This window comes from Trametes versicolor (assembly GCF_000271585.1).
Source record: "Trametes versicolor FP-101664 SS1 unplaced genomic scaffold TRAVEscaffold_2, whole genome shotgun sequence".
Taxonomy (NCBI): Eukaryota; Fungi; Basidiomycota; class Agaricomycetes; order Polyporales; family Polyporaceae; genus Trametes; species Trametes versicolor.
In genome coordinates this window covers 2,564,152-2,591,267 of record NW_007360322.1, presented here as the reverse complement: position 1 = coordinate 2,591,267, position 27,116 = coordinate 2,564,152, and the positions used below count along the sequence as shown (strand labels likewise).

Below are 27,116 nucleotides of genomic sequence, written 5' to 3'. Positions count from 1 at the left end.
CCCTCGTGAAGCGGAAACCTGAGTCCAAGTCCGCCGCCCCGCCTCATGTCCGTGCACGGATCGCCCATGGCACAGATACGGCGAGGCGATGCGCCCTGTCGCCCCAACTTCCGCGAAAGAAAGCAGGCTGAGCTGCGGGCTCGGGCGGACGAGTGGCACGCCTCCCCATTGTACATGTGCGCCCGTCTGAGCCTGAACAGCGGGTACTCGGGGGACCTCGTGCCTATGGAAGGGTTGGGTACGTAACTCGCGCTCCACTCGTCCTTGCTGTCGGCTGACGTGCCAGATGCGTGTGCCCCTGCCCATCTGGCAGCCTCGTTACACGACCGGGTCCACCATCAGCGAGTGCGCCGTGCATGGCGCGTGTGCCGCGTCCTGAGCCTCGAGTAATATCAGGCGTGTATAATTCCGGACCAACGTGCGCAAGCGTACAGGGGTGGATGGAGATACGGAAATCTAGAGAGCACAGCGAAGAGTGATGCGCAAGGGGCAGTAGTAATGATGAGGGAGCTCGAAGCATTGAAAGATGGCCATAGGACATGAGGATACATAGGGATATGTACGTACGCCTCGACGATGCGAGAACGCAACACAGCACGACGCGCAGAACTACATACAGGTGAAATAAAATACGAACACAAGCCCGGAGCCAGCGGTAGAGTGCAAGGGTGAAGGAGGTACGAGGAGGTGTGGCCAGGTACTTGAGGTACAAGCGGCGGAGTGTAGCCAGGTACTGCTAGTACCTGAGGTACGAACGGCGGGGTGAACGATGTAACGATCATGTACGCGGGGAGGGGACAGGGGGGGACAGGGGTGGCGATGAGGCACAGCGTGACCGAGCGATACACGATGCAGAGCGGGGTAGATGTCAGATGGGAATCAGAAATGTGGTCATTATACGGTACGGGAATAATTAAAACGCGGATCTACAAGTATGTGGGCACGCCGCCCCACGCGCAGGGCTAAGCGAGTGGGTTAAACGAGCAGGGGTGGCAAATAGTACATATGATGGAACTTCGGGACAACGGCGGACTGCGACGACGTACGGTGGTGGTGGTGAAGCGTTGTGATGGGATAGTATCGACAGCTATTGACGGTCTAAGAAGCGCAGCAGTGCGTTGGTGTGCTTGGTGGAATACTGTACAAGTGATGAAATATGGGCGCGCGTAGCAGGGAGATGAATGAGATGGGGCGATATGGCAGGACAGGGCCGCATACAGGCACGCGACTGGGTATGTCAACGCGCGCGCAGCGTCAGGTGCATAGGGGTGGAAGGGGCGTAAGGAATGTGTGGGGTAGGTCCGTGGAGAAGGCAGTGGTTGCCCGCCCATATCGCCGCAGCCGAGATTCGCGTATCCCGGTTCTTGCCTCCACGCATCCTCGTATCCGGAAGTGTCCTCGTCTTCGTCTTCGTGCCTTCCCCTTCGCCTGGGAGGGGCCCGCGGCCAATCGACCAAGACGCCGAGGCGCCGCCACACGACGCCGAAGCGCTAGCGCAATTTACGCTCGCGCGCACCTCGGGCGGACGCAGTCGTGCGAAGCGCCGCTCTTGAAGCCTGAAGCTCCGGCCTGGCGGATTCTTCCTTGGCCCCAGCCGTGTGCGCAATCACTGGACCCCGGCACGAACTCTCGCGGGAGCTATTGCAGCCAATCTAACTCCAAACCGCATGCCGTCTCGTAAGCCAGGACGGCTCAGGTAACGTACGCGGGCGTTGCGCCCACAGTCCCTGGAGAAGCTGGCATCCAGTGGGATACGGCTGAGCTTGTTGGGCGCCCCGAAAGCATCGTGGATCCTGTGTCTTGGTCGGGCCGCTGCCGAGGATGAGGTGCGCCGAGCGTCCCAGTGCACAGACAGGCGGGTATAACGCGTCTATGTGACAAAGGACCTACAAATCGAATGCGAGCCGTACGTATGATGCGCGACACTGAAAGCAGCGATTGGATACGCGAGGTTATGCGGGGAGCGCAGGAGGGAGACGGCGCGCGACGACGTGCGATCCACATACGGCAATGCGTGGGATTGGCGAAGCGTTACCGAGGATAGGGAAATGGCCGCGAGAGACGACAGCGTTAGAGTTGAGCGTCGATGATTTGTGCGATTGTGATGCGCGATGGCCGATACGTGGGCGCGCGGCGGACCATACGAAGAAGTTCGGCGAATAGGGGAGAAGAGCGACGAGCACGGCAGGGGCGATGATAGATGGATACGATGGGCGCCAGAACTCGATATCGGGGAAGGGGAGGAATGCGGTGACCAGTGCAGCTAGTGGGATATGTGTAGTCATTAAGCCGCGCCGCGCGGCGGGATATACTCATCATGAAGGGAATATGGGTCGTGACGTGATAATTACTGGGGGGTATGTAGTCCCCGTGTCCTCGTCCAGTCCCGGCTGGTGGTCCAGAGGATGGGCGCAAGCCGCCGTGTGCGGCGAGCAAGGGTCCCGCACCGATGCCCGTGCCCACGTTCGCTAGGGCCGCACGTTGCGCCGCTGGAATGTGCTTTTGACAGAGGACCGCACAAGCAAGGGGAGAGGAGGGGCTCCGGCCATGTGAAGGGGTAGCCGCCAGACGTCCGGGAGGAGTCGGCAGAAGGGGCTTGCAGGGAGCCAGGACCGAGCGCCGGGGCGCTCATCAATAATACGTCATGGGAACTGCCCGCCTCGGGACGATCACTTGCAGGAGTTCACCGTCGAACTCGGCTCGCACTTGGGCGAGGAGCGCATCGTAGCCGAACGAGATGCGTTGCTCAAAGTGACCTGAGCAGTGTTGACGGAGGTGCAGCGACGGCGTAATGATACATCGCGAGCGCGAAGAAATTTGATGGAACACGAATCGATAATCCACTCCGTTAGCGCTGCATCGGCATGGAGCGTGAAGAGTGAGCACTCACCACCGTCGGGCTCCCACGAATCAGCTACAACATGCAGCACGCGCCGTTTGCGGGTTGAGACAGTACTGATAAGCGCGGAAAAGGCGGGGACAGCGTTGTGATTAGCTCTCCCAGGACCCACACGTGATGGAAAAACGTGCACTCACATAGCATCCCGTCTGAAACCAGGCAGCTTGACGATGAGCCGATATTCGGTCGGCCGAGTGTCCACGGAAATGAAGCTGTCCTGGGGGGCCGGCGCGTGGGCCAGGAACGGTTCATATGGTGCTGTCGGACCCCTATCCGTGCTCAGCGGGGGTGGCGGCGGAGTAAGAACGGTTGGTGGTGCGGGTGGGGGGAGTGGCCGGTCGGACATAATCGAAGAGGCGTTGTCAGAATCCACGCGTGCGGCCGACGAGTAAGCGCGGTCGAACATCCGGTTGGCGACGAGCGACATAAACTCGTCGTGCTCCAAGTCAGACACCAGCGTCGGCGAGCGCCGTGACTGTGCGGACGACGATGACGGTATCGATGACGTCGATGAGTGATGACCCCCGACGGACGGGCGGCTTGAAGTTGGTCGCGAAGGCGCAGCGGATCTCATCTCTTGGTCTTCGGGGATTGGTCCGCCGGGGTAGGTAGGCAGGATGTGGTACGGTGTATCCGCGGGCAGGGGCAGGCTCGCCGTTGACCCACGATCAGGCACGCCCGGTGGTCGCATCGGCCGTGGCGCGTGGATCCCGCCCTGCAGCGGCCTTGAGGCGTCGGGGGAAGAATATGGACGGGCACAGAGTGGGATGGGGCTAGAGGATGACGAGGAGATCCTCGGTGACTGGGGACGGGGCGGGGGCATTGCGCGAGAAGAATGGAAATGCATACTAGGAGAGGATGTCCCCGACACGTCCATGTAGTCGGTAGCTTGGCCCCGGTTCGTTTTTGAGTCCCCTCCGGAGGAGGTAGGTGGGGAGGATGACGAGGATGACGAGGGGGTACTGTCGGAGGAAGAGCTTGCGACGTTGTCGTCGAAGACGGAGCGGGAGGATTCGGAGGTTACGCAGGAGAGACGAGAAGGGGGGTCGGAGTCATGGACGACGGCGGAGGAGCCCTGCGCCTGAGACGTGGATGCGGCGTAGGGCTGGCGGTGGGGCATGTACGGCAGAGGCACCTCTCTGGGGGAGTCGAAAGAGGCGTGTCGTTTCGAATACGAGGACGTCCTATGAGGGAGGACGGGGCGGGCGGAGGGAAGGGGGAAAGGGAGAGAAGCTGCGAAAAGCGAGAGGGAGTGAGAAATGGATCAGTGGAGGAGATCAGATGAGCGCAACATGGTCGACCGTCGTCGGACTCGGCAAATATGATTGCAAGGGGTCGCCGCCCTTGCCCTCGCATCTGCGCACGCGCACGCGCACGGTCGCCCTCTGCCGGTGACCCGACGGATGAGCAATCCCTCTCTCAATCGGCAACGATAAGAACGCCCAACTCAAAGCCAAAAGCCAATCGCCCGCCCTCCGTCGCAGTGCCCATCTCCGCGCCCCTCTCTCTCCCTTCCCCGTCCTCCTCCCGCGCTAGCCACCGCTCCCGGCGTCCCGCGACGTCCAGCGGTCACCGGGTCTGTGTGCACAGCGCATCTCACCATCGGCGCGGATCAGGCGGCCTCCTCGGGTCAGGGACACAGTACACGCTACAAAGTCGGAATACAACTATCTCCTGACGTGATCACCATGCCCCAACGTGCGCTCTCAAAGGGTATCCGAAGACGGTCGACTGTATGCAGCGCCGCGGCACTGGTGTGGGAAGGCTTACCTTCTCTGCTTGTATTTAGATCACCCTCCCTGCCCCTGCTTCTCCCGTCCTGTTGCTGCCGGTCCTGTTGCTGTGGCTTGTACTCTCCGTTCGTCGTCGAAATCCAATCGCGCACTTCTTCCATCGGGCTGCTGATGAGGTTCATAGTCCGTCGTTTCTCGGTTGGTGAGTGGCCTGTACGGTCATGAAATGAGAATCGGTGGAGAGATAAGGCTGAGAGCTTACCTTCTCTGCTCGTATTCAGCTCAGCCTCTTTGCCCTTACCAGTGCTTCTGCTGTCCGATGGCTGTTGCTCCTGCTGTGCCCGGTACTCCTTGTGCGAAATCCAATCACGCACTTCCTCCACCGGGCTGCTGATGAGATTCATCGCCCGTCCTGTTGCGTCGGATTTGCGTTTCTCGATTGGTGAGTGGCCAGGGCGCAGAGAGAGCCGCTGTAGAGGCGATACTAGGTCTGGCGTCGATGTGTCTTCGCTTGTGGTCCCGCTAGTCGTAAGCGACGGGGTAGAGGACGAGGAAGAGGAGGAGGGGTCCTCGGGGAGGGAAGGACGGGCACGACGGGGTTGGGCAGGCGATGGTGGTGGTAGTTGTTCAAAAGGCATAGCGGCGTACAAAGATGAGGTGGGGCTGCTTTGCGTGGCAATTGCAGATATACGCGGACGGGCCTGCACAGGATCTTGGATGAGCAGCTCCCTGGAGTCTCTCGACTCACGCCTCGCCGGTGGCTCGCTCCGCCCCGACCGCCCGGCGTCTCTTCATGCCACCCCCGCACTGACGTCATTCGGCCTCCTCCTGGGCCAATCACAGGACGGCGCTTGCCCCCTGTTCACGCATGCTCCGCCGTTGGAGTCCCTTTTGACAGAATATTTCCTTCTCCCGTCAGTAGTCTCCCTCGCCAACGCTCGCTCTGGACCAGAACCCTCCTTGTCCTCGCTAAACAACAGACCCCACATCGCAACCTGCACGCTCGCGCATGCATCTCTCGTCGTCGACAACGGTCTGGACATCCCGCTAGCGGTCGGGGAGGCGCGAACGAACGTCTGGTGGCTATCCGTCCGTCCTCGCTCGGAGAGCTCATGGAGCTCTGACTCCAGCTCAGGTCCGGTGCACGGTCCAAATTTTCCAAGAGAGTTTTGTGCTCCTGGCCCAAACTCTCCAGGAGCATGCGCTTTCGCATGGTCAACTATCACCCTCAGGGCCTTCCAGGGGCCACCGGAGCATGGGTCTTTTCTACGGTACGCACGGGAAATGACATCAGCGCCTGTCCAATCCATTGCCGTAACTGTCCGGTGAGTAAATGGTCTGGATGTCGGCAGCTGCCATCATGAAATGAACACCCCGCAACGGCGATGGCCTTCTGCATACGGCGTACACTCGCGTACGACGGGCGCAACACTGCGGCTCCAAGAACCGTGCCCCCAAAGATGCCAGCCATGCATAACAGGAATGTCCCGCCTTCGGAGTCTGCCAGAGGTCGGATCGAGCGTCCGGATTTCGAGCGCCGATGTACCGCCCCGCTTGGCCGTCCTAGGCAAACGGCGGCCGTCTGCTTGTATAGGGGGAGACGTGCTCGACGGTGGCAGGGCAGAACGATCTTCAGACCCGAGTCTCCCGCTCAGGAGCTGAATGCACTGTGCCGCAGTAAAACGGAATGATGCATTCAGCTCCGAGGCGCCGTCACCCATGGAAGCTCCGGGCGCATGCTATGCATGGACGAACGTCGCGCAGGCGCATGCTTTCCGGGAACCTCTTGCCGCACGCCGACGAGCTGACTGAGGAACGAATGGTCAAAGCGACTCGATGCCGCTGACACAGCACTACGGAAGACTACGGATGGTTTACAGAGCCGTTGTACATCTTCGCACATTTCTCGCGGCTCGACGTTACGCGTCGACCTTAGTCATCTCTCGCCGTGCAGCAGCGTCAACCCAGCGGTCGGATCAGCCTCAGCGATCGAGTCGCCGACAGCTTGGCCAGGCTTGGCCGCGCATTACAGCACACGGCATATTCCTGCGGACATACGTCATGCGCTGTCGTCGAGGGTTTCGACCTGAGAGCTGTGCCGCCGTTTGATCGTACATACTCGGCGACTTACCCAAGTGCCGCCTAGTTGTTAGTGTTTTGACGTTCACATATGGAGCACACTTCTTCGTGGCCCTGCACTGCGAGTCGAATGTGGTGCATAGGGTACGAGGTGTGCTCGTCATATGAGTGGGGGGTCATAAGGTTTGTACGGCAAGATCCGAGGAACGGGGTCGAGTTTACGTCCGCCGGTGGCATAGCTGCGGAAACGAGGGTGTTATATGGAAACACGCCAGGCTGCCTTCATTCTATACCACGATACCGCCGCACGGGTACTCGACCCTTATGCCGCAGTAGTGCTTTACCTCCCAGCGTGCGTGTCTTCATCTCATCCCATGCCGCCTAACTTACACATTCGTAGTAGTTTATCTTGAGGTCGCGGGATACGCAAGTTTAGACCGGCAGGCACATCTCCCCTTGCAGCGTGTTATAGAGAAATGCTGCACGCCCTTTGCATTGGATCTTCCGAAGAGCCCCTCTGCGTTCCCTCCATATATGGTCACGTCATTCCGCGGGAAGACTTGTGCCTGCCCCCGCATATTTTCAGGTCGCGTTACTTCCTCGGATTCGGTTCAGGCCGATACGCAGAGAAACATTGCGTCGCCGTCGCTGGGAAGGCCAGAAGCGGCAGCGCGGCGGCTGCTTCCTAGCGGGCACTCACACAGGCGGCGTCGCCTGGGTGTACTGAAGAGTATGCCGACGCCTGCCGGGCGAGTCCAGCACTAGGTTCTGCGGCGACCGTGCGACCGTGGCTCACCGATGGTCTGGAGGCTTGGCTGCTCGCGAGAGACTATTGGAAGCTGATTGAGTCCGAGATGGGACGCTTGTGTGGACGAGCTCGTTGAAAGATAAACGCTCTCAGCCTTCCCTCCGCGACCGTGGCACGGGCATCTTCGCCACGTCCCCTGTGGAAGTGCAGGGCAAGCACTAGGCTCTGCACGCCGTCAACGCTGGTAGATGAGTCACAATCGTTTTGCCTGGTTCACAGTTTAACGTCCGTTCCAAGCCCCATAGTCGTGCGCGTAACGCATACACTCCAATGGTTAGCGGGGGGCAAGCGCAGTAGTATCTATGCCTACAGTAAAGAATAGTAGTCGTTATAGTAATGAGTATGGTAGTAGTATCACTCGCTGCAGGCAATCGAGGGGAAGGCAGTCAGTTAGCGCTCTAAGCGAAAACGCCGGATAGCCGCGCATCGAGGCGGAGCGCCCATACCACACAAGTTGATCTGGGTCCGTCTCTTTCTCTCCTGATCCAACCTCCCGTGACGGCGCGGTGTGTTCGCGCCGCGTCGTCATATCCTCTTCACACTCCCCGCCTTTATTGAACGGTACCGCCATCAATGTGTTTGCGTGCCTCTCCAGGGATGCCCGGACTGTAACCGGGACCGTGATCGCCTCGGACGTCACGAACCTCGTGGTGGCCGCTACGCTCCCGCTCGGGAAAATGACTGACCAGACGCAATACTTCTCGGCCAGCGCGGCAGGGCACAGTGGCACGCACAATGCGTGCACTCGCAGAGGACAGTTCGTGCTCTAGGGGACCGAGTAAAGCCTGCCTGGAATCGATCGAGCGGCAGCAGCTATTCGGCTCTGACCCGCCCGCGCGTTGCGTGCGTTGGTGGGGCCCGCCGGGAGCTCCCTCTCGTCCTTGAACCGCTACCCGCGCATCCTCCGCCGGCCTCGCTCGCACTACGCGCCTGCCTCTGCGGGGAAGGACCGTCGGCTGGCCGCTCAGTGTCCGCGCCCGCGTATTTATGCCCCTCGCCGAAGGGCACTTCGTCTCCATCCGCCCCCTTCCAGCGGTCCTCACTACGGCGCACACGGCTGGCTGCTACGCCCTACCTTACGGATCCCTCACGAGGCTACATTTCTAATGTCCACTACCAGCACACACATGCGCGGGCCGTCCGTGCGGAGCGCCGTCGCGGCGTTCTCGCTCCTGGCTTCGGTCTATGCACAGGCTACCGCACCCACCCCTGGGCAACCCGCCCGTAACGACGCGCCGCTTGGGGCGTTTGAAATCGTCGGTGACAGTATGGTCAGCGCGCAGCAGGTATGTCGTGTTTGATGCTTGTAGGTCCACCTTCTTCTGACGCCCGTTAGATGTTCCTGGGGACGGCGGACAAGGTTTATATCATCGACAAGACAGAGGCAAACCCTGCGACTGTCAATGGACACCCTGCGTGGGCATCGGGTATGTCCCATGTACCTGCCTCTCATGTCTGGGATTCTCACCGTTTGCAGAGTTCTCGGTCAGCAAGAAGGGCGGGCGCACGATGGACATCGTTACCAACACTTTCTGTGCGGTATGCGGTTCTCTCGTCATTGGATCGCTGCCACAGGATTTTGAGCTGATTATGGCGGCATGTCACACAGGGTGGTGGTGTGCTGGCAAACGGGACGTGGATCAACGTCGGCGGAAACATGGCTGTTACCACTGGCGGTGCGACCGCCGACAGCGAAGTTACCGGTGGCCAGCCGTACCAGGACCCGGATGGTGGACAGTCGTGCGTATCAACGCACCCTATCCATATGCGACGTTGCATGCTCATCTACGTCCCATCTCTCACACAGCATGCGGTCAGTTCGGACAACTCAATTGTTCCCTTGAGCGCGTACTAACGCATCAGAAACAGTATGCTGACCCCATGTGACGATGGTAACTGCGAGTGGGCTCTTTTCGGGAAGATGACCACGAGGCGGTGGTACCCCACACTGTATGTATTTCCTCACGCTTGCTAACGTCGGCATATACTGACTCGGATCATAGCGAAACGCTTGACGACGGTTCCATCATCATCGTAGGCGTCTCGTACTCGTTTCCCGAACCAATCGTTGACTGAGATTTCGCAGATTGGCGGCGCAGAGTGGGGTGGATTCGTCAACGACGCGAACCAGAACAACCCGACATATGAGCTCTTCCCGGACAAGAACGGCCTCGGGCTCGTCAAGTTAGACATCCTGGAAAACACGCTTCCTGCGAACTTGTACCCGTTGACTTGGCTCCTGCCTTCGGGGAAGCTGCTGATCCAGTCGAACTGGAAGACCTCCTTCCTCGACTACAAGAACCAGAAGGAGACGCCGATCAACGACATGATTGAGGCCGTCCGTGTATACCCCGCCAGTGGTGGTACGGCGATGCTGCCGTTGACTCCAGCGAACGGGTACACGGCCACGATCCTGTTCTGCGGAGGGAACGACCTGCAGCCCGACAGGTAGGCTCCTCCCCATGTGCCGGAAAGTTGCCGTGTTGACGCGTCTGCAACAGGTGGACCACCGACTGGGACATTGCACAGTACAAGGCGTCCACGTCTTGCGTGAGCATCACCCCCGATGTGTCCACTACCTACCAGAAGGAAGACCCCCTTCCCGAGGGCCGTTCTATGGGTAACCTCATACTCCTTCCTAACGGCAAGATCCTCTGCTTGAATGGCGCGGAGACTGGTGTCGCTGGGTACGGTCCCCAGGACTGGGCGGTCGGCGAGTCATATGCAGACAACTCGGTGCTCACGCCCGTTGTATATGACCCCACTGCGGCTGCGGGTTCTCGGTGGTCACGCGAGGGTCTGACTGCGAGCACAATTCCGCGGATGTACCACTCCACCGCGACGCTCCTCCCCGACGGTAAGTAGCATGCATACATCCCTCATGGAGACTTGTACTGATCTGCTACATGCATAGGCTCGGTCTTGGTCTCCGGCTCGAACCCGCACGCGGACTACACCGTGGACAACGTCAAGTACAAGACCGAGTACCGCGTGGAGTACTTCTACCCCTCGTACTACAACTCGCGTCGGCCTCAGCCGCAGGGCCTGGTCGAGCAGCTGTCGTACGGCGGCCCGTACTTCAACGTGACCCTCGCGAAGGAGGACCTTGCCGGCGATGTGAACAACGTCAAGGAGGCGACGGTTATTCTGCTTCGAACCGGGTTCTCCACTCACACGATGGTAAGCGGCCCTTTTAAGATGTTGTGGAAGTCGACGCTGATCGGTTTCTCGATGTGTAGAACATGGGCCAGCGGTTCTTGCAGCTCAACTCTACGTACACGGGCAACTCCGACGGCAGCGCGGTCCTTCACGTTAGCCAAGTTCCGCCAAACGCTGCGCTCTTCGCACCCGGCCCCGCCCGTAAGTTCTATAGCTCGGAAGGTTCACTTTTTCGGTCACTGACACCTGTGCGAAGTGCTTTTCGTCGTCGTCAACGGTGTGCCCTCCGTCGGTGTGCATGTGATGGTCGGCTCAGGCCAGGTCGGGGAGCAGCCGACCAACAACGAAGTACCCCTTCCCCCGCCGAGCGTCGCCGCCCAGGCAGACGACGGCCAGAGCAGCGGCTCGTCGTCGCAGCACACCACCGGCAGCCAGGGCCACGACAACGCCGCGATGCGCCCGTCGCTCCAATCCTTCACCGCTCTCCTCGTCTCGGGTCTGCTCTCCGTCTCGCTGTTTGCGGCCCTCCTCTAGGGGGCGGAGGACTGATATGGACACTGATTCAACACGGACTGGACAACACGGACTCCGCATGAACCTACCTCACCAGCATCATTTACTCACGCACAGACCATACATCCCGGTACAGTTCATTACTGCTGGTACCCCATACCCCTTCGAGTCGACAAAGCCGCATCTGGCGGCAGAGCACTTACATCTACTGCATATCACCTTTATAACCCCTGCCTTGTATCCATCCCTTCGACCTTCGGACGTTCACCATACCCTAGCTATTTGTATCCCTTGCTGCAAACCAGTAATGACATCGACATCTGAGTCACTCGATGCTCCTTCCGACTCGATGAAGATGGTAGTGTATGAGTCGGAATGCCCCGACCTCGCCGACTGCACATCCTCCAAAGTCGTGAACGAAGAGACGTGCAAAAGAATAGCTAACATGCGCCTGCGCAGGGTCGAACCAAAGAGCACCTAGGATATAAGTACTGCCGGAGTTTGTGATGCTACAGTCCACTGCACTATCGTCATGAGCCATGAGCGCTTACGCAATATGCACTGAGCACGCGCAGTCGCTCAAAACTCTTCCGAGATCTTGCTCTGAGATCTCGATCGTCAAGTTTACGCCTCCACCGCGTTCTGTCGAGCATTTCAGCCTCACCGACCAACTAGCGCTGCTCAGTTCTACCGCTCGCGTTCAACTCTCTGAGATGGCTATAGACGAAGACGCAAACACGACGACGCGTCTGCTGACGCTGCTGAACGTCTCCGCTACGAAGGCGAACAAGCGCAAGCGCACCTTCGAAGAAAGCAAGCCCTCAGAGAAGCTTAACAAGAAACGCACGGTGCAAATTGCCGCTCCCACGGAAACGCTTGACGAGCCTCTGAAGAAGGCGGGCGAGGACGCGCCGGTTGAGACAGAACAGGAGGAGGGTGTTCCCGGTGGCGAGGAGGCAGATGACCCCAGTGCGTGTGCGAGTAGTTCTTGTGTGCGTTCTTTCCTTACTGACCCGACTGTGTCCTAGACGGTGGCGCGGACCCATATGAAGCGCACTTTGGGCTCCAGCCAAAGGCACTGACCGAGAGCGCACGGGAGGCTGTGGACGCGCGGACGTGGAAGTCCCAGCGAGGGAAGCTGGGGAAGCTTGGCGGTGTGGTCGAAGCCGTGCCGGAGGGCGCGGAATCCTCCACTGCAGCCTCATCAAAACACCAGGTACGTCTTGCACCGTGCTTGCGCGTCCGCGAGTCTGACCGTCTGTCATGGTTCCAGATCCAAGAAAAGCTGAAGGCACCACTGGAAGCGAGACAAGCAAAACTTCCTCGGGGTGAGCATGCGTGAGGCGTTACCGGATGCATCGAGGAATATTGACTAGGCACGCAGAAATTGTCGAGTTGCAAAATGATCTATTGAACACCATGGCGTCGTATCGCGACCTCTACATTACGCGCACGGCGTTGGAGACCCAATCTACTGTTCGCGAGGCGCTCACTCTCCATGCACTCAATCACATCACCAAGTACGTCGCCTTCCTACATATACATTTCACGCTTACCGACAACATACCTCAGAAAACGCCGACGCATCCTCAAGAACAATGAACGCATCGCACACGCCTCCAAGGCTCACAACCCGCCTCCCGAAGACGTACAGGACCAAGGCTTCACTCGCCCGTCTGTGCTCATCCTGGTCCCCTTCCGCTCCTTCGCACAACGCTGGGTCTCTGCCCTCACCGCACATACGCCGTCGCCGGAGTACCAGGTCGAGAACCACTCGCGTTTCCAGTCCGAGTACGGGCTACCGCCTGGCTCCATTGACAAGCTCGCCAATGCGGAGCCCGGGACGTACCCGAGAGACCATGTGGAGATGTTCAAGGGTAACGTCGACGACAGCTTCCGGCTGGGCGTGAAAATGACGCGGAAGAGCGTCAAGTTGTTCGCGGAGTTCTACGGGTGCGATTTGATCATTGCGAGTCCGCTGGGACTGAGGATGTCGATCGAGAAGGAAAAGTGCGTATTTCTTTTTCCTGCACCTTAGAAGAGAGGTCTTATGCCCTGCACAGGAACGCAGACTTCCTCTCGTCCATCGAAGTCCTCGCCGTTGACCAGATGGATGCGCTCACAATGCAAAACTGGGACCACGTACAGGTGCTTCGCTGTTTGTTATACTGCTGTAAATGGGGTCGCTAAATCGTGGCTGCTAGTTCATATTCAGCCATTTGAACCAGCTGCCGAAGGAGTCGCACGACGTAGACTTCTCTCGTATCAAGCCGTGGTACTTAGACGGACAGTCAGTGCATATAGTTGTTATTAACCCGTATACAAGCTGATATATCACGCTCTCAGCTCAGCGTATCTCCGCCAGACCGTCCTTTTGTCCGCTTATGAGACACCGGAGACTCGTGCATTGTTCAACCAGTCTCTCAAGAACGTCGCTGGAAGGATACGCACCGAACGTAGATGGTCGCCCATCGAAGTGCCAGAAGGCATCGACCAGGTACGTATCCTCATTCTTCCATCGCGTTTCTAGAGGCTCATAAACAACCAGCAATTCGTCCAATTTGACTGCAGCAATCCCAAGGACGAGCCTGAGAAACGTTTCCAGTACTTCACTACCCAGGTCAGGGTTTTCTAATCATCCGTGCGGTACTGCGTGTTCACGGCTATCGACGTAGCTACTGCCTGGTATCTTGAAGTCAGCCGTTCAGAGCTCGAACACGGTCGTATTCGTGCCTTCTTCGCTGGACTTCATCCGAGTGCACAATCACTTCAGGAAGAACGTTGGCGTTTCTTTCACAGTACTATCGGAGTGAGTGTGGCATACCTGTTAGTTGGGGGTGCCCCCATTGACCCATAAATTCGCAGATATTCGTCGAACCAGGACATATCTCGAGCGCGCCAGGCATTCTTCTTGGGCAAGAACGCTTTCCTGCTGGTCAGCGAGCGCTTCCACTTCTTCCGGAGGTTAGTTTTGCATTCCTGTTGGTGCACCACGTCGCTTTAACCTCCTCTTCCAGGTACAAAATCAGAGGCATCCGGAACCTCGTCTTCTACGGGCCTCCTGATCACCCTCAATTCTACACAGAGCTCCTTTCATACCCCTTCCTCGACGACGGGGTGGACGCGTCGGACGTCACGTGTCGCGTCCTGTACTCGAAGTACGACTGGCTTAGGTTGGAGAGGATTGCGGGAACGGAGGGCGCCGCAGAGTTGATCAAAAGAGGGTCATAGTTTGCATATCATGTCAGTACCATATTGCATCTACTCCTTGAGCTACCGTTTTGTTGCATATCGGTGTTTATCGGAAACCTCGTGAGTATTGTGCCGTGCATAAGCATCACAGATGCGTCTTTGAAGCCTAAAGTCCCCAATCGTACTCACACAGATGTGTCTTCATTGGCCCATTCTTCACGTTGAATCTGTCTCCGGCCCAACAGCGAACGGCAGCTCGAAATGAACCTATTTCAAAGGCGGGTGAACGGGTTAAATGCAATTAAGTAACGGTATGCCTGAGCGTGCGGCCAGTGCACTCACCTCGTCGATGGCTTTCTCTATCCTCTGCTCCAAGGCTTGTGCGTAGACCATAAGGTGCGTACGTGCATGAGGAGCGCAAGTGCTACACGTCTCCGCTCCACATATGATCTGATCTAGTAGCGCCTTTTGAGTAGCCGCGCAACCATCGAGTCCCACGGAGAAGAGTCTTTCCTCCACCATCATCTCGTAGTGGGCCCACCACAGACGCGGGCAGAGTGTAGAAGGGGTCACAAAAACGAATGGGTGAGCCATCGGTATTTTCACGAAGGGGTTGAGGGCGCAGCTGGAGCAGCGGTACCATATCCAGGACATTTCGACATTTGGGGCGGTCTTTTTGAGGATTTTTGTATATAGTACCTTGTACGGGTGGTCTCCAGCGCGCAGCCAATCATTGTTCCCTTCCAACACGCCTTTCACGGCAGTCAGGCACTGCCTCCGGTACCGGGCGAAGGCATACAGCGTTTGGAGGGTAAGGGATCGGAGCTCCAGAGGCAGCAAGGGCAGACCCATGACGTCGGCCTCTTTGACAAGGAGCCGTGCGGCCCTCCTTGCTAGTGTTGGTAGCTCGTGAATGCAGGCGATGGCGTAAGCCCGCGATGGGCTTTCCTTCGCCGCCAGATCGTGAACTAAGCCCCACATGGTGTCCACCGCAACCTCGATGTCATACTTTTTCGCTGCGGTAAACACGGGAAGGGCTTCATCGACCGTACTGAAGACTGCGCGCTTCACGGGGTAGCAGAGACGGAGAAGGTTCTCGAGGGTATCGGCGTCCTCGGTGAGCTCTACGATCTGTGGCTCTCCCGTGCTCGCATTGACGTCGGGAATAGCAAGCATGTTCCGGAAGACGGCGGAGGACTTGGAAATGATGACTTTGTAGAGCCGGAAGTCGACGCGGTCCGCCGAGCGGAAGATGATGTCGGCGTCGGCGTCATCGAAGGGAGGGCGCATGGTTGTTCCTGCCATGCTGGTAGTAGTGGTGCTGAAGGAGGTGGTCTAAGGGATGGAGGAGGTCTGAGGACACGACGTCGCTTTGTCTCCCCTAGGCAGACGATGTGTGATCTATAGAGGGGGGGAGGACGATCACACTAACGTCTGCTTTCAAACGCGCCCTCCTTGGAGGAGGGTCCCGATTCTTCGATGCCGAGTGATCCGACGCTCCCAAATGGGTCTTCCCATATTGAGACGCCACGTGTTCTCCTTATATGGCATTCCCCAACAGGGAAATGCGGGCGCCAACAGCTTTGGCGGTTTGCTCGTACAGCACCTCGGCTGCTGTCCTCTCGGGTTTGAGGCGACAAACTAGCGCATAGAACGCAGTCAGCGCATGAATACGTTGTATCTCATACATAGGTAGCTATATTTTGAATTAGTGATAGCGCTTTCATCATGTAGCTTGATAGAAATGCAATTCTTCTCCGACTCGTCAAATATCAACAGCCATTTATCCCCCTGGCCATGCAGCCGCGGATTCCCCATCTCATGCTAGCTAGAGTGACACTGTGCATATTTTTCTCACTTGTTGTTCGAATACTAAGGCTTCGGGGTCATGCCCTTGAGCAACGCGGCCAGCGCCGCTGTGGAGGACATTTGTCCTTCAGCTTCGGCTTCGCATCATCAAATGGGCTCATCTGGACGTTCCGCGGGGGTCTGATAACCTCGCACCCACATACGGTCTCATATTCAAGCACCCTGTATCCCGATTTCGTGCAAATTTGCCTTTAAAGGCCCGTTCACCACAGATCATACACGCTAGCGAGGGAGACAAGAGGTTTGCGCGAGTTTTGACGGTTCCCGCACCCCGTAGACAGCGTGAAAATATCCTACGCAGCGCGCTATACTTTATCATGACTATAAAGAGGTTTGCGGGTAGGACTAGCTTAGCAGTATGGCGAGTGTTTGACCAAAGGCCGGACGCGTCGCGCGCGCGACGCGTCAAGTGTGCCTGTGTATAGATCTCGACGCGTCGTCGGAGATCAATTGTCTGCTGACAAATAATGATACGGGACCCTCCTCCAAGCATGCCTCAAATGCATGCAGACTAGACGTCGCTCGCGATGAGTCGCGATAGAGATAGAGATGTATCACGTACCACGTCAAATGAAAGGTGCTGCGGTAAGGCAGGTCAGTTTGCACGCGTGTGTCATGGGAACAGGCCAAGCCGGACGTCCCGGAACGGCCGCTCAATGGTGAAAACTAGTCTTACTTCCGAACAGATCACGGATCCGGACAGTAAATGGTCGCAAATTTGGACGTGAACGCGAGGTGAAAGGCGAGGAATATTGATAGACAACATATCCTGTGGGCGGACGTAGTGGACATGCTAGGCAGGAAAATGGAGTTCGACCTGGGAAGAACACAGTGTTAATGCATGTATGGGGGGGTATAGGAATATTGAACCTACTTGATTCAAAGACTCGCTCATTCTGCTCCTCACCATCAGGCCGTAGTCCACCAAGTCCATCAAGCCAGTGGTCACGCAATGGGGGCACGACTCACAGCTCTGCGCAGCCTGCCGGAGCGCGGCACGCTTCAAGACAGCTGCAGGGTTCGGTCCCGACGACCGAAGCGTCTTCGACACTTCCGCGAGGTAGTCCTTCATCCACACCTTCACGATAAGCGTGTGCCCGTCCACTCGAGTTTTCTCGTAGCGATCGTGAGGGTTTCGGCAGGACAGCCATGCCCATGAGTCATGGGTCCTGGGATTCCTAGAAGGAGCTCTGGATAACGCTCTGCTGTGACGGCCAAACGCCATCCAGTGCATGTCGTTCAGAGTAGCGATGACCGCGTCTGTGCATCTGCGACGGTAGTCGAGGAGGACCACGTCAGTGCATCTACGACGGTAGTCGAGGAGCGCATAGATCACTGCCGCAGGGATATCAGAGAACTCGGGGGGCATGGCGGATTGCTCGAGGAAATGGAGTCCACTGTCTTCGTACATGAGACGCCTTGCGGCGGCTAAGGCTGATTTGCTGAGTCCGTGTAGGCATGCGATAGCGTAGATGCGCAGGCGGCCCACATAACTGTCACGAAGTGGTCTATGTGGTCGGATCCCGTGGGTGAAGAAGGGCGAATGCGCTAGCAGACGCACGCGACCGTGGCGATCGCGACGGGCGCTTATGATGTTTTGCCATCACGTGTCGACGCGACGCGACGGGCGCAAGGCGCGCCGTGGGACGCGTTCTTTCTTGACCACCTCTTCCAACCCTCACCTCGCCATCTCCGGAGGTTGCTCATGTCTTGCCGCTGTTGACACACTGCGCCCTGCACGCCTGTAACAGCTAGCCCACTCTCACGTCTTGACGACTTCCCCATAACTTGCACCGCCAGGCCAGCCACTTCACCATACTTCCTCGATTCCTTGCTCTCTTCAGATACCCCTCACGCACACCACCCGGCTGGCCAGTTTTCAAGCTCAACTTTGCAACATATCATCAGGGAATACCCTTGGAAGATTCCATGAGGGTCCTTTGTGTTGCGGAGAAACCGTCCATCTCGAAGTCTATCACTCAGATATTGTCGGGTGGCCAGTTCACGACGGTGCGTGTTGACATATAAAGTCGCTTGAAATATATCTCACTCGCCTCTAGAGGAACAGTCGGAACAAATATATCAAGAATTATGACTTCAACTATCCCCAGACGAATTCGTTCTACACCGTAACGTCGGTCACCGGCCATGTTATGGAGCATGACTTTAACATCATGTACTCTAAATGGACCTCATGCGACCCATTCGCTCTCTTCGAAGCCCCGGTCGAGTGCAGGGTCAAGAAGGATGCCGACACTATAGCCGAGAACCTCAAGACCGAAGCAAGACGCGCGCAACTCCTCATGATTTGGACGGACTGCGATCGTGAGGGCGAGAATATTGGCGCGGAAATCATGAAGATCTGCCGGAAAGCGAATGCCAACATCACGGTCAGGCGTGCTAGGTTCAGCGCCATCATTGCCCAGTACGTATGCCCCAGACGTACCTCGCATATAAGCTGAATGTCAACTATACCAGGCAAATTCACCATGCCGCCCAGAACCCGGTGCAACTTGACATGGCTCAAGCCAATGCAGTAGAGACGCGCATTTTGCTGGACCTTAGGATAGGCTCCGCATTTACCCGTCTCCAAACGCTCAATTTGCAAAACCGTCACGAGGCCTTGAAACGAGAGCTGATATCGTACGGTATGCATAAGCCCTACTCTAAATCATCATATTCCGCTTCGAATGTTCACTACTTCAACCCAGGTCCGTGTCAATTCCCCACCCTTGGGTTTGTCGTCGCCCGGTACAACAAACTCAAGAACTTCAAACCTGAGCCGTTCTGGTATATCTATTTGTCGCTAACCCGTCCGTCTGCAACCGATTCGGATGGCGAGGAGACCGTCTTTACGTGGAGGAGAGGGCACATATTCGACGTCAATAATGCGATGGCCCTGTATGATGCGGCACTCGCCCACGCTATGGCTCGAGTTTCGAAAGTGACCGTGAAGGATACCAAGAAGTGGTGAGTTACGCTGTTGCTCCATAGGTCTCAGTGAAGCTCAACTCTGGGATAGGAAGCCGCTCCCGTTGACCACGGTAGACTTGCAGAAGGCGGGTTCGCGCTTGCTGAAGATCTCGCCCAAACGGGTGCTCGACGTAAGTAGCTTAGCCTTTTGCGCACGCCCGGGTGCTCAATACGACGAGGACAGATCGCAGAGAGCTTGTACCAGAGAGGATTTTTGTCTTATCCGCGCACTGAGACTGACGTATATGACCCCCAATTCGACTTCATGACCTTGATAGGAAAGCAAACCGCAGACCCCGCATGGGGTGGATTTGCTGGTGGGTAGGTGACCTTCTCCATTCGTACACTTTACCAGCTCACTCCCGCTATGTTTATCAAGCTTGCAGAATGGAGGCTTCAATGCTCCGAGGAAGGGCAAACACGATGATCACGCGCATCCCCCAATTCATCCCACCGCGCATGCAGGGAATCTCGCTGGGGACGAAAAGAGGGTGTACGAGTACATCACGCGTCGCTTCCTCGCGAGCTGTTCCAAGGATGCGACAGGTTGGTTGACAACAATAGACGTGCAATACGGCGAGGAGGAGTTCTACGCCACCGGTACGCATTCCTCGACCACAGATTGGGACTTGTAGCTGAACAAGTATTATAGGACTCGTTATCCGAGAGCGGAACTACCTGGACGTCTTCCCGTACGACAAATGGGCGGACAAGGAAGTGCCAAACTTCCAAGAGGGGGAGGCCTTCGTTCCGACGGAGTGTAGGCTTGACGAAGGCCAAACGTCCAAACCGACTCTTCTCACAGAAGCAGATCTAGTCAGTCTCATGGACGAGCATGGCATTGGTCAGTCAGAACTGTCGTAACGCTCGGAGCGCGTGGCTGACCACACTACACTAGGAACGGACGCCACGATCGCCCAACACATACAAACGATCATCGACCGCGGGTATGTTATCGAGCGGATGCAAGGCGCTACCAAGTATCTTGTCCCGTCAACACTCGGCATAGGGCTCGTAGAGGGCTACGATGCTATTGGCTTCGACCATAGTCTGAGCAAGCCGGAGCTCCGACGCGAGGTATGTCTGCATCTTCCCTGGATATATGCGTCACATTTTCTATAACTTGGTTTTGGTAGACCGAGATGCGCATGGTTGATATATGCGGAGGCGTCAAGTCGAAGAACGAGGTGCTCGCAGAAAGCATTGAGCGCTACAAGGAGATGTTCATGCGGACCAAGATCGAGTTCGAGAAGCTCGTCGCAGTGAGTATGACCTTCTCATCCACTCTACCCTGGCTGATCTCGCTATTCAGGCTGTCGGACATCGTATTAATGGACAAGGCCCTGTACCAGAGGTGGACCTTGGGGAAGCTCATGAAGATGATGACGAAGACGGCGGTGGGGGCCCTGGGGGCGGGGGCGGTGGCAGAGGAAGGGGCCGAGGCGGGGGCCGCGGTCGTGGTGCAGGAGGTGCAACGCGTGGAACAAGAGGAGCGGGTACCAGAGGCGCGAGCTCGACACGAGCTCGGCGCGGCCGCGGCCGTGGAGGCTCCGCGGCAGCCAACGGGCCACCACCTTCACCACCACCACCCCCACCTCCTCCTCCTCCGCCGGCGCGCAGACAAGCCCCGGCCGCGCTTGCCGATGATGAGGATGAGCACTGTAAGACCATGTCCTCTTCTGGATGCATCGCTGTACTGACAATCGCTTCTTAGACTGGAGCGACGACCCGATCCCACCTCCATCGCCTCCGCCACCAGTTCGTCATCCACCAGCTCGTCCTGCGCCGGCTCGCCCGGCACCAGCACCGGCACCAGCTCGTCCCGTGCCCCCAAGGAGCGGACATTCGCTATCGGCATCTGCGCTGCCACAATGCGACTGCAACATACCCGCTGTAGAACGCACCGTCACGAAAGAATCCGCCAACAAGGGCAAGCGGTTCTGGACATGCGGGCAGAACCAAACATGCCAGTTCTTCCAGTGGTCCGACGGGCCTTCTGCCAGCGGTACCCCAACCGCCGCCGCGTCCTCGTCATCTTCACGCGCCTATCCCTCGAGTACGGCGTACTCATCGGCATCGGCTGTGGTCCCTGCAAAGCGCCCGCATAGTGCTGTGGGGGCCGAGCGACGCTGCGGGTGCGATCTGACCGCTGTCTTGAAGGTGTCGCAGTCGGCGTCCAACGCGAACCGCAAGTACTGGTCGTGCCCCAATGGGTCGCGCCAGGCTAGGTGCGCGTACTTCGAATGGGCAGCGGATGACGAGGATGGCCCCATCGAGCCGCCGAAGAGGACGTTCTCGAGTAATGCTGGGAACGCGCCAAATGGCGGTGGAGGCGGTGGGGCCGGCGGGTCATCTGGTAGTGGGTGTTATAAATGTGGCGAAGAGGGGCATTGGGCAAGCGGTACGTCTGTTTTCGAACGTCGAGCGATATTGAACTGACGCGTGTTTGCGCAATTAGCTTGTACGAGCGCGGGGCAAGCACCAAGAACTTTCGGGAACGGAGGAGGCGGCGGAGGCTCCGGTGGCGGCGCATGTTTCAGCTGCGGCGAAGAAGGGCACTTCAGCAGTGGTGCGTGCCTTCTCTGACCTCTGGTCCATACATTATCCAACCAAGAACAGCCTGTCCGAATGGGCGCCGGGATCAGGGGAAGTCGTCCTCGTCGGGTGCCGGCGGCAATGCATGCTTCAAATGTGGCGAGCCTGGACACTATAGCAATGGTGAGTCGCCTGATATTCTGTTGCCAGTCATGATGTAGCTAACATAGATTGACAGCATGTCCTGGAGGCTCTTCTGCAGGCACTTCGTCTCGACGCGGTTCTGGTTCTTCGAGGGGAGGTAAGCGAGGGCGGGGTCGGGGTCGAGGGAGCAAAACTGGAACCCGGGGACGGAAGAAGTCGAACTTCTCAGCAGCTGACGATATATGGAATTGATCACTACATACCCCCACGCCACTGTAAAACACTACTATTATGATAGATAATCCCTGTAATCATGTATATAGTCTTCATCGCTCGGGGACTTGTACTCAGACGCCAAACGCTACGGCTGTGTTCGGGGTCCACTTGTGTATCGTGACCCCGGAACCGCTCGCGCTTTCTTCGCGTTGAAGTCGCTGCTGTCCTCGCCTTCGCCCTCGTCGTTCGCGCTACCTGTTCTTGCCCACCTGCCCTCCAAGGACTCGTCGACGACCCGATCAACCTCCATCTGTTTACTTTGCTGTCTGACGGCACCCCTCGCCGGCATGCATCTGTACAATCTCACACTCCAACCCCCGACCGCCATTACGCATGCCGTCGCGGGCAACTTCTCGGGCTCGCGAGCGCAAGAAATCATCGTCTCGCGCGGCACGCGTCTCGAGCTGCTGAGGCCGGACGCGCAAAGCGGGAAGGTCCTGACGGTGATCGCGACGGAAGTCTTCGGCTCCATCCGCTCGCTCGCCGCGTTCAGGCTCACCGGTGGTACCAAGGGTGCGCCCTTGTACGTGTCCAATCCTTTTCGCCGTATTCACTTCTCTTCTGTTTCTTAGATTATGTCATCGTAGGGTCCGACTCGGGGCGCATCGTCATTCTGGACTATGACCCTAGGACAAGCACCTTCGTCAAGATTCACCAGGAGACATACGGCAAGTCTGGCGCGCGTCGAATAGTTCCGGGGCAATATCTCGCGACCGACCCCAAGGGGCGCAGCGTCATGATCGGCTCCGTGGAGAAGGCGAAGCTGGTGTACATCTTGAACAGAGACGCGGCTGCGAACTTGACCATCTCGTCGCCCCTGGAGGCGCACAAAAACAACGCGATCATCCACCACATCGTCGGGTTGGACGTGGGCTTCGAGAACCCAACGTTTGCCGCGCTAGAGGTCGACTACTCTGAGTCGGACCAAGACCCCACAGGCGAAGCGTTCAACAACGCGGAAAAGGTGCGTTTCTCCGAGATGCATTCTGAGACAGACCGCTGAGAACTCGAAGCGCAGATGTTGACATACTACGAGCTCGACCTCGGTCTCAATCATGTTGTACGAAAGTGGAGCGAGCCCACAGACCCTCGCGCGAACCTCTTGGTGCAGGTACCCGGAGGGCAGCTAGCTGCGTCTGAACGATACGATGGTCCGTCCGGCGTGCTGGTGTGCTGTGAAGACCACATCATCTATCGGCATATGGACTCGCCTCAGCACCGCGTCCCAATTCCTCGCAGGAAGCACCCGTTGGAAGACACTGAGCGTGGTCTCATTATCACTGCAGCTGTGATGCACAAGATGAAGGTGAGTTTCGTCGCTGAATAACACCTAGGGCGCGCCTTGACATCCCCTCGAATTCAGGGGGCCTTCTTCTTCCTTCTCCAGAGCGAGGAAGGGGACTTGTACAAGGTCACCATCGAGCACGAAGAGCAGGATGTAAAGGCCGTCAAAATCAAGTACTTTGACACAGTTCCCGTTGCGTCCAGTCTTTGCATTCTGAAGTCTGGCTTTTTGTTCGTAGCGTCAGAGTTCGGCAACCAGTAAGTGTCACTCCCAGCGTCTTCGAGGAACGTCGCTGAAATCTATATCACAGCTACTTCTACCAGTTCCAAAAACTCGGCGACGACGACAACGAGCCAGAATGGAGTTCGGCAGACTACCCTTCGTACGGCATGGCTGATCCTTCGACGCCCCTTCCTCGCGGCTACTTCAGGCCTCGAGCTCTGGACAACTTGACCTTGGTCGATGAGCTGGAATCGTTGTGTCCCATCATCGACTCCAAGGTTATGAACTTGTTGCCGAACTCCGACACCCCTCAGATCTTCACTGCGTGCGGTCGTGGTGCTCGTAGCACGTTCAGGACTTTGCGACACGGTCTAGAGGTTGAAGAAGTTGTCAGCTCGGATCTCCCTGGTATCCCCAACGCGGTATGGACCACGAAGCTGAAGGAGGACGGTCAGTGCCACCACGGTTAGCTCGGGAGTGTTTGCTGATATGGCTCCCACAGACCTCTATGATTCGTACATCATCCTATCCTTCGTCAACGGAACACTGGTGCTCTCCATCGGCGAGACTATCGAAGAAGTTCAAGACACGGGCTTCCTCTCCTCAGCACCTACGCTTGCGGTACAACAGATCGGTGCGGATGCGCTGTTGCAGGTGTACCCGCATGGCATCCGTCATGTCCTCGCCGATCGCCGCGTCAACGAGTGGAAGGTACCCTCAGGCAAGACCATCGTGTGCGCCACGACCAACAAGCGGCAAGTCGTCGTCGCACTTAGTTCCGCTGAACTCGTGTACTTCGAACTCGACCTTGACGGCCAGTTGAACGAATACCAGGACCGGAAGGCGATGGGTAGCACCGTTCTCGCCCTCAGTGTTGCGGAAGTCCCGGAGGGACGCCAGCGCACGCCATACCTGGTCCGTCGTTTGTTCATGCTCATATGTCTGCTAGCTCATATCGAGATAGGCCGTCGGATGCGAGGACCAGACTGTCCGAATCGTCTCGCTCGATCCGGAGAGCACACTCGAAACCATCAGTCTCCAGGCTCTCACTGCTCCCCCTTCCGCTATCTGCATAGCCGACATGCTTGATGCTAGTATCAACAAGTCTCAGCCGACAACCTTCGTCAACATCGGTCTCCAGAATGGTGTTCTACTGCGTACAGTTCTGGACCCTGTCAACGGTCAGCTAACGGACACTCGTACTCGGTTCTTGGGCACTCGGCCAATCCGCTTGCTCCGGGTCAACATTCAACAGAATCCTGCTATCCTCGCTCTGTCGTCTCGGCCATGGCTCAACTACACCTACCAGAACTTCATGCACTTCACCCCGCTGATCTTCGAGAACTTGGACTACGCGTGGAGCTTCTCCGCCGAGCTCTGTACCGAAGGCCTGATCGGTATCTCTGGAAGTCTCTTGAGGTGAGTACGCCGTCCGTTGCAACACTAGATGGGTGGTCACAGAGATGACATACTGTACCCAATAATGCGCCCACGGCGCGTATGTTGACACAACCTTTCATATACCAATTGTTCCTTCTGAGTGCTACCCATCAACCGTCTCGTTAGGCATGAGTGTCGCGCTGACACGTTACATATAGAATTTTCCAGATTCCAAAGCTCGGTACGAAGCTCAAGCAGGACTCACTACCGCTCAGCTACACTCCCCGCAAATTCATGCCGCATCCCACAAATGGTCTTCTCTACCTCATTGAGGGTGACCACCGCGTGATGAGCGAGGAGGCGGCGTCAAAGAAGCTACAAGAAATGGTGAGTGCAAGTGTTCCGACCACGGCACTATACGCTAATATTGATTAACAGCGAGCACGGGGTGAGCGTATTGATGAGGAAGTGTTGCTTCTGCCTCCTGAGCAATTCGGCCGGCCGAAGGCGCCTGCTGGCACATGGGCCTCCTGCATACGAATCATCAATCCGTTGGAGGTCCGTTTGTTACACAGTTTTCTCGATATGCTACTCACATCCTCTTAGTCAAGTACTGTCAAGGTCATCCACTTGGACAACAACGAGGCCGCGTTCTCGATGGCTATTGTTCCGTTTGCAGCTCGCGGCAATGAGCTGCATCTCGTCGTCGGCACGGCCCAAGACACGTTCCTCTCGCCTCGATCATGTACAAGCGGTTTCCTGAGAACATATCGCTTCATCGACGACGGGCGAGACCTGGAATTCCTTCACAAGGTGTGTGTGCCTATCAACACATATTGTGATCCTCTTTTAACGCGTTTGTCTTAAGACTGAGACTAGCGACGTCCCACTTGCAGTGATGGCATTCCAGGGTAAGCTCATAGCAGGTGTCGGGAAGTCATTACGGCTATATGATGTGGGCAAGAAGAAGCTGTTGCGCAAAGTGGAAAACAAGGTACGTTGTTGCCTCACAAGTCTTAACCCGACTCTTATATCTCGCTCTAGGGATTCCCGGCCGCCATTGTCACCCTGAACACCCAAGGCTCTCGCATAATCGTCGGCGACATGCAAGAATCTGTCTTCTATGCCGTCTACAAAGCTCCTGAAAACCGCTTGCTCGTCTTCGCTGACGATGCCCAGCCGCGATGGGTCACCGCAACAACAATGTTGGACTACAACACCGTGGTGGCGGGCGACCGCTTCGGCAATGTCTTCGTGAACCGGCTGGACTCCAAGATCTCAGACCAGATCGACGACGATCCTACCGGTGCTGGTATCCTGCACGAAAAGGGTGTCTTGTTCGGGGCTCCCCACAAGAGCGTTATGCTTTCCCACTTCCACGTCGGCGACATCGTGACATCGTTACACAAGGTTGCGCTCGTGGCCGGAGGACGTGAAGTCCTTTTGTACACCTGCTTACACGGGACGATCGGAATCCTGGTGCCATTCGTGTCCAAGGAAGACGTCGACCTGCTCACGACGTTGGAGCAACACATGCGCACAGAGCAGCTCAGTCTCGTCGGCCGGGACCATCTCACATGGCGAGGATACTACGTGCCTGTCAAGTCCGTAGTCGATGGCGACCTCTGCGAGTCGTTCGCGAAGCTACCGGCCAACAAGCAGAGCACGATTGCAGGCGAGCTGGACCGGACTGTCGGAGAGGTGCTGAAGAAGCTCGAGCAGCTGCGCGTCACCGCGAGCGGGTTCTGATCGGTCGTCGGTCGTCTTTGTAATGTGTTGTGTTTTATCTTGTACGTGTAATATACTCTCTTTCCTGCTAGCCCGACCCTTCAGGCAGGCGTGAAAGCGCCAAACAAACGCGCACATGTATTCGATCTGCCGACTCGGCCAAGCTTGGGATGGTTTATTCAGCACGGGTGGCTGAGATAAAATAAGAGCTCGGTCAGTTGCAGGTTCGTGTTCTGTCTATATACATCAGAACCCTACTTATATATTCAGAAGGACAGGAAAGCGGATATTATATATGAACATCTGTAACCCTCGGCTCCA

The 27,116-nt window shown here is 57.1% G+C and overlaps 7 protein-coding genes across 7 annotated transcripts; 4 read left to right on the top strand and 3 right to left on the bottom strand.

Annotated features, from left to right (window-relative positions):
- Positions 1–210: 210 nt before the first annotated feature.
- TRAVEDRAFT_26592 (uncharacterized protein) lies at positions 211–5,284 on the bottom strand. Its single transcript, XM_008035378.1, has 6 exons — positions 4,895–5,284; positions 4,670–4,843; positions 3,037–4,132; positions 2,891–2,955; positions 314–2,843; positions 211–238 (listed from the first exon to the last, which is right to left on the bottom strand). The coding sequence occupies exons 1-5, from the start codon at positions 5,034–5,036 to the stop codon at positions 2,632–2,634; spliced, it is 1,689 nt and encodes a 562-aa protein (XP_008033569.1). The 5' UTR covers positions 5,037–5,284; the 3' UTR covers positions 211–238; positions 314–2,631.
- Positions 5,285–8,646: 3,362 nt separating this feature from the next.
- Positions 8,647–11,426, top strand: TRAVEDRAFT_62839 (DUF1929-domain-containing protein; the record flags this gene model as incomplete). Its single annotated transcript, XM_008036070.1, has 12 exons — positions 8,647–8,805; positions 8,856–8,946; positions 8,997–9,058; positions 9,129–9,259; positions 9,327–9,332; positions 9,389–9,469; positions 9,523–9,553; positions 9,606–9,967; positions 10,021–10,376; positions 10,434–10,699; positions 10,759–10,879; positions 10,935–11,426. 12 exons carry the CDS (start codon positions 8,647–8,649, stop codon positions 11,210–11,212), a joined length of 1,944 nt encoding a protein of 647 aa, XP_008034261.1. The 3' UTR covers positions 11,213–11,426.
- A 478-nt stretch (positions 11,427–11,904) lies between these two features.
- Positions 11,905–14,464, top strand: TRAVEDRAFT_161382 (digestive organ expansion factor; the record flags this gene model as incomplete). Its single annotated transcript, XM_008036283.1, has 12 exons — positions 11,905–12,166; positions 12,220–12,407; positions 12,465–12,519; positions 12,576–12,711; positions 12,764–13,201; positions 13,255–13,339; positions 13,396–13,481; positions 13,538–13,688; positions 13,740–13,811; positions 13,867–14,000; positions 14,057–14,155; positions 14,209–14,464. 12 exons carry the CDS (start codon positions 11,905–11,907, stop codon positions 14,420–14,422), a joined length of 1,920 nt encoding a protein of 639 aa, XP_008034474.1. The 3' UTR covers positions 14,423–14,464.
- A 135-nt stretch (positions 14,465–14,599) lies between these two features.
- On the bottom strand, positions 14,600–15,673 carry TRAVEDRAFT_43523 (uncharacterized protein; the record flags this gene model as incomplete). The annotated part of the gene is made up of 2 exons (XM_008035671.1): positions 14,600–14,650; positions 14,726–15,673. 2 exons carry the CDS (start codon positions 15,671–15,673, stop codon positions 14,600–14,602), a joined length of 999 nt encoding a protein of 332 aa, XP_008033862.1.
- Positions 15,674–16,255: 582 nt separating this feature from the next.
- TRAVEDRAFT_43522 (uncharacterized protein) lies at positions 16,256–17,621 on the bottom strand (the record flags this gene model as incomplete). Its single annotated transcript, XM_008035670.1, has 2 exons — positions 16,256–16,299; positions 17,222–17,621. The coding sequence occupies 2 exons, from the start codon at positions 17,619–17,621 to the stop codon at positions 16,256–16,258; spliced, it is 444 nt and encodes a 147-aa protein (XP_008033861.1).
- A 560-nt stretch (positions 17,622–18,181) lies between these two features.
- Positions 18,182–21,664, top strand: TRAVEDRAFT_112523 (prokaryotic type I DNA topoisomerase; the record flags this gene model as incomplete). The annotated part of the gene is made up of 12 exons (XM_008036282.1): positions 18,182–18,262; positions 18,313–18,677; positions 18,731–18,900; positions 18,964–19,222; positions 19,275–19,356; positions 19,410–19,546; positions 19,605–19,825; positions 19,878–20,069; positions 20,124–20,302; positions 20,362–20,487; positions 20,538–20,886; positions 20,940–21,664. 12 exons carry the CDS (start codon positions 18,182–18,184, stop codon positions 21,662–21,664), a joined length of 2,886 nt encoding a protein of 961 aa, XP_008034473.1.
- Positions 21,665–22,414: 750 nt separating this feature from the next.
- Positions 22,415–26,891, top strand: TRAVEDRAFT_161375 (U2 snRNP complex subunit RSE1). Its single transcript, XM_008036281.1, has 12 exons — positions 22,415–22,693; positions 22,753–23,144; positions 23,199–23,486; positions 23,544–23,722; positions 23,776–24,137; positions 24,190–24,602; positions 24,652–25,106; positions 25,286–25,454; positions 25,506–25,625; positions 25,674–25,880; positions 25,936–26,061; positions 26,112–26,891. The coding sequence occupies exons 1-12, from the start codon at positions 22,468–22,470 to the stop codon at positions 26,814–26,816; spliced, it is 3,642 nt and encodes a 1,213-aa protein (XP_008034472.1). The 5' UTR covers positions 22,415–22,467; the 3' UTR covers positions 26,817–26,891.
- The last annotated feature ends 225 nt before the right edge of the window (positions 26,892–27,116 follow it).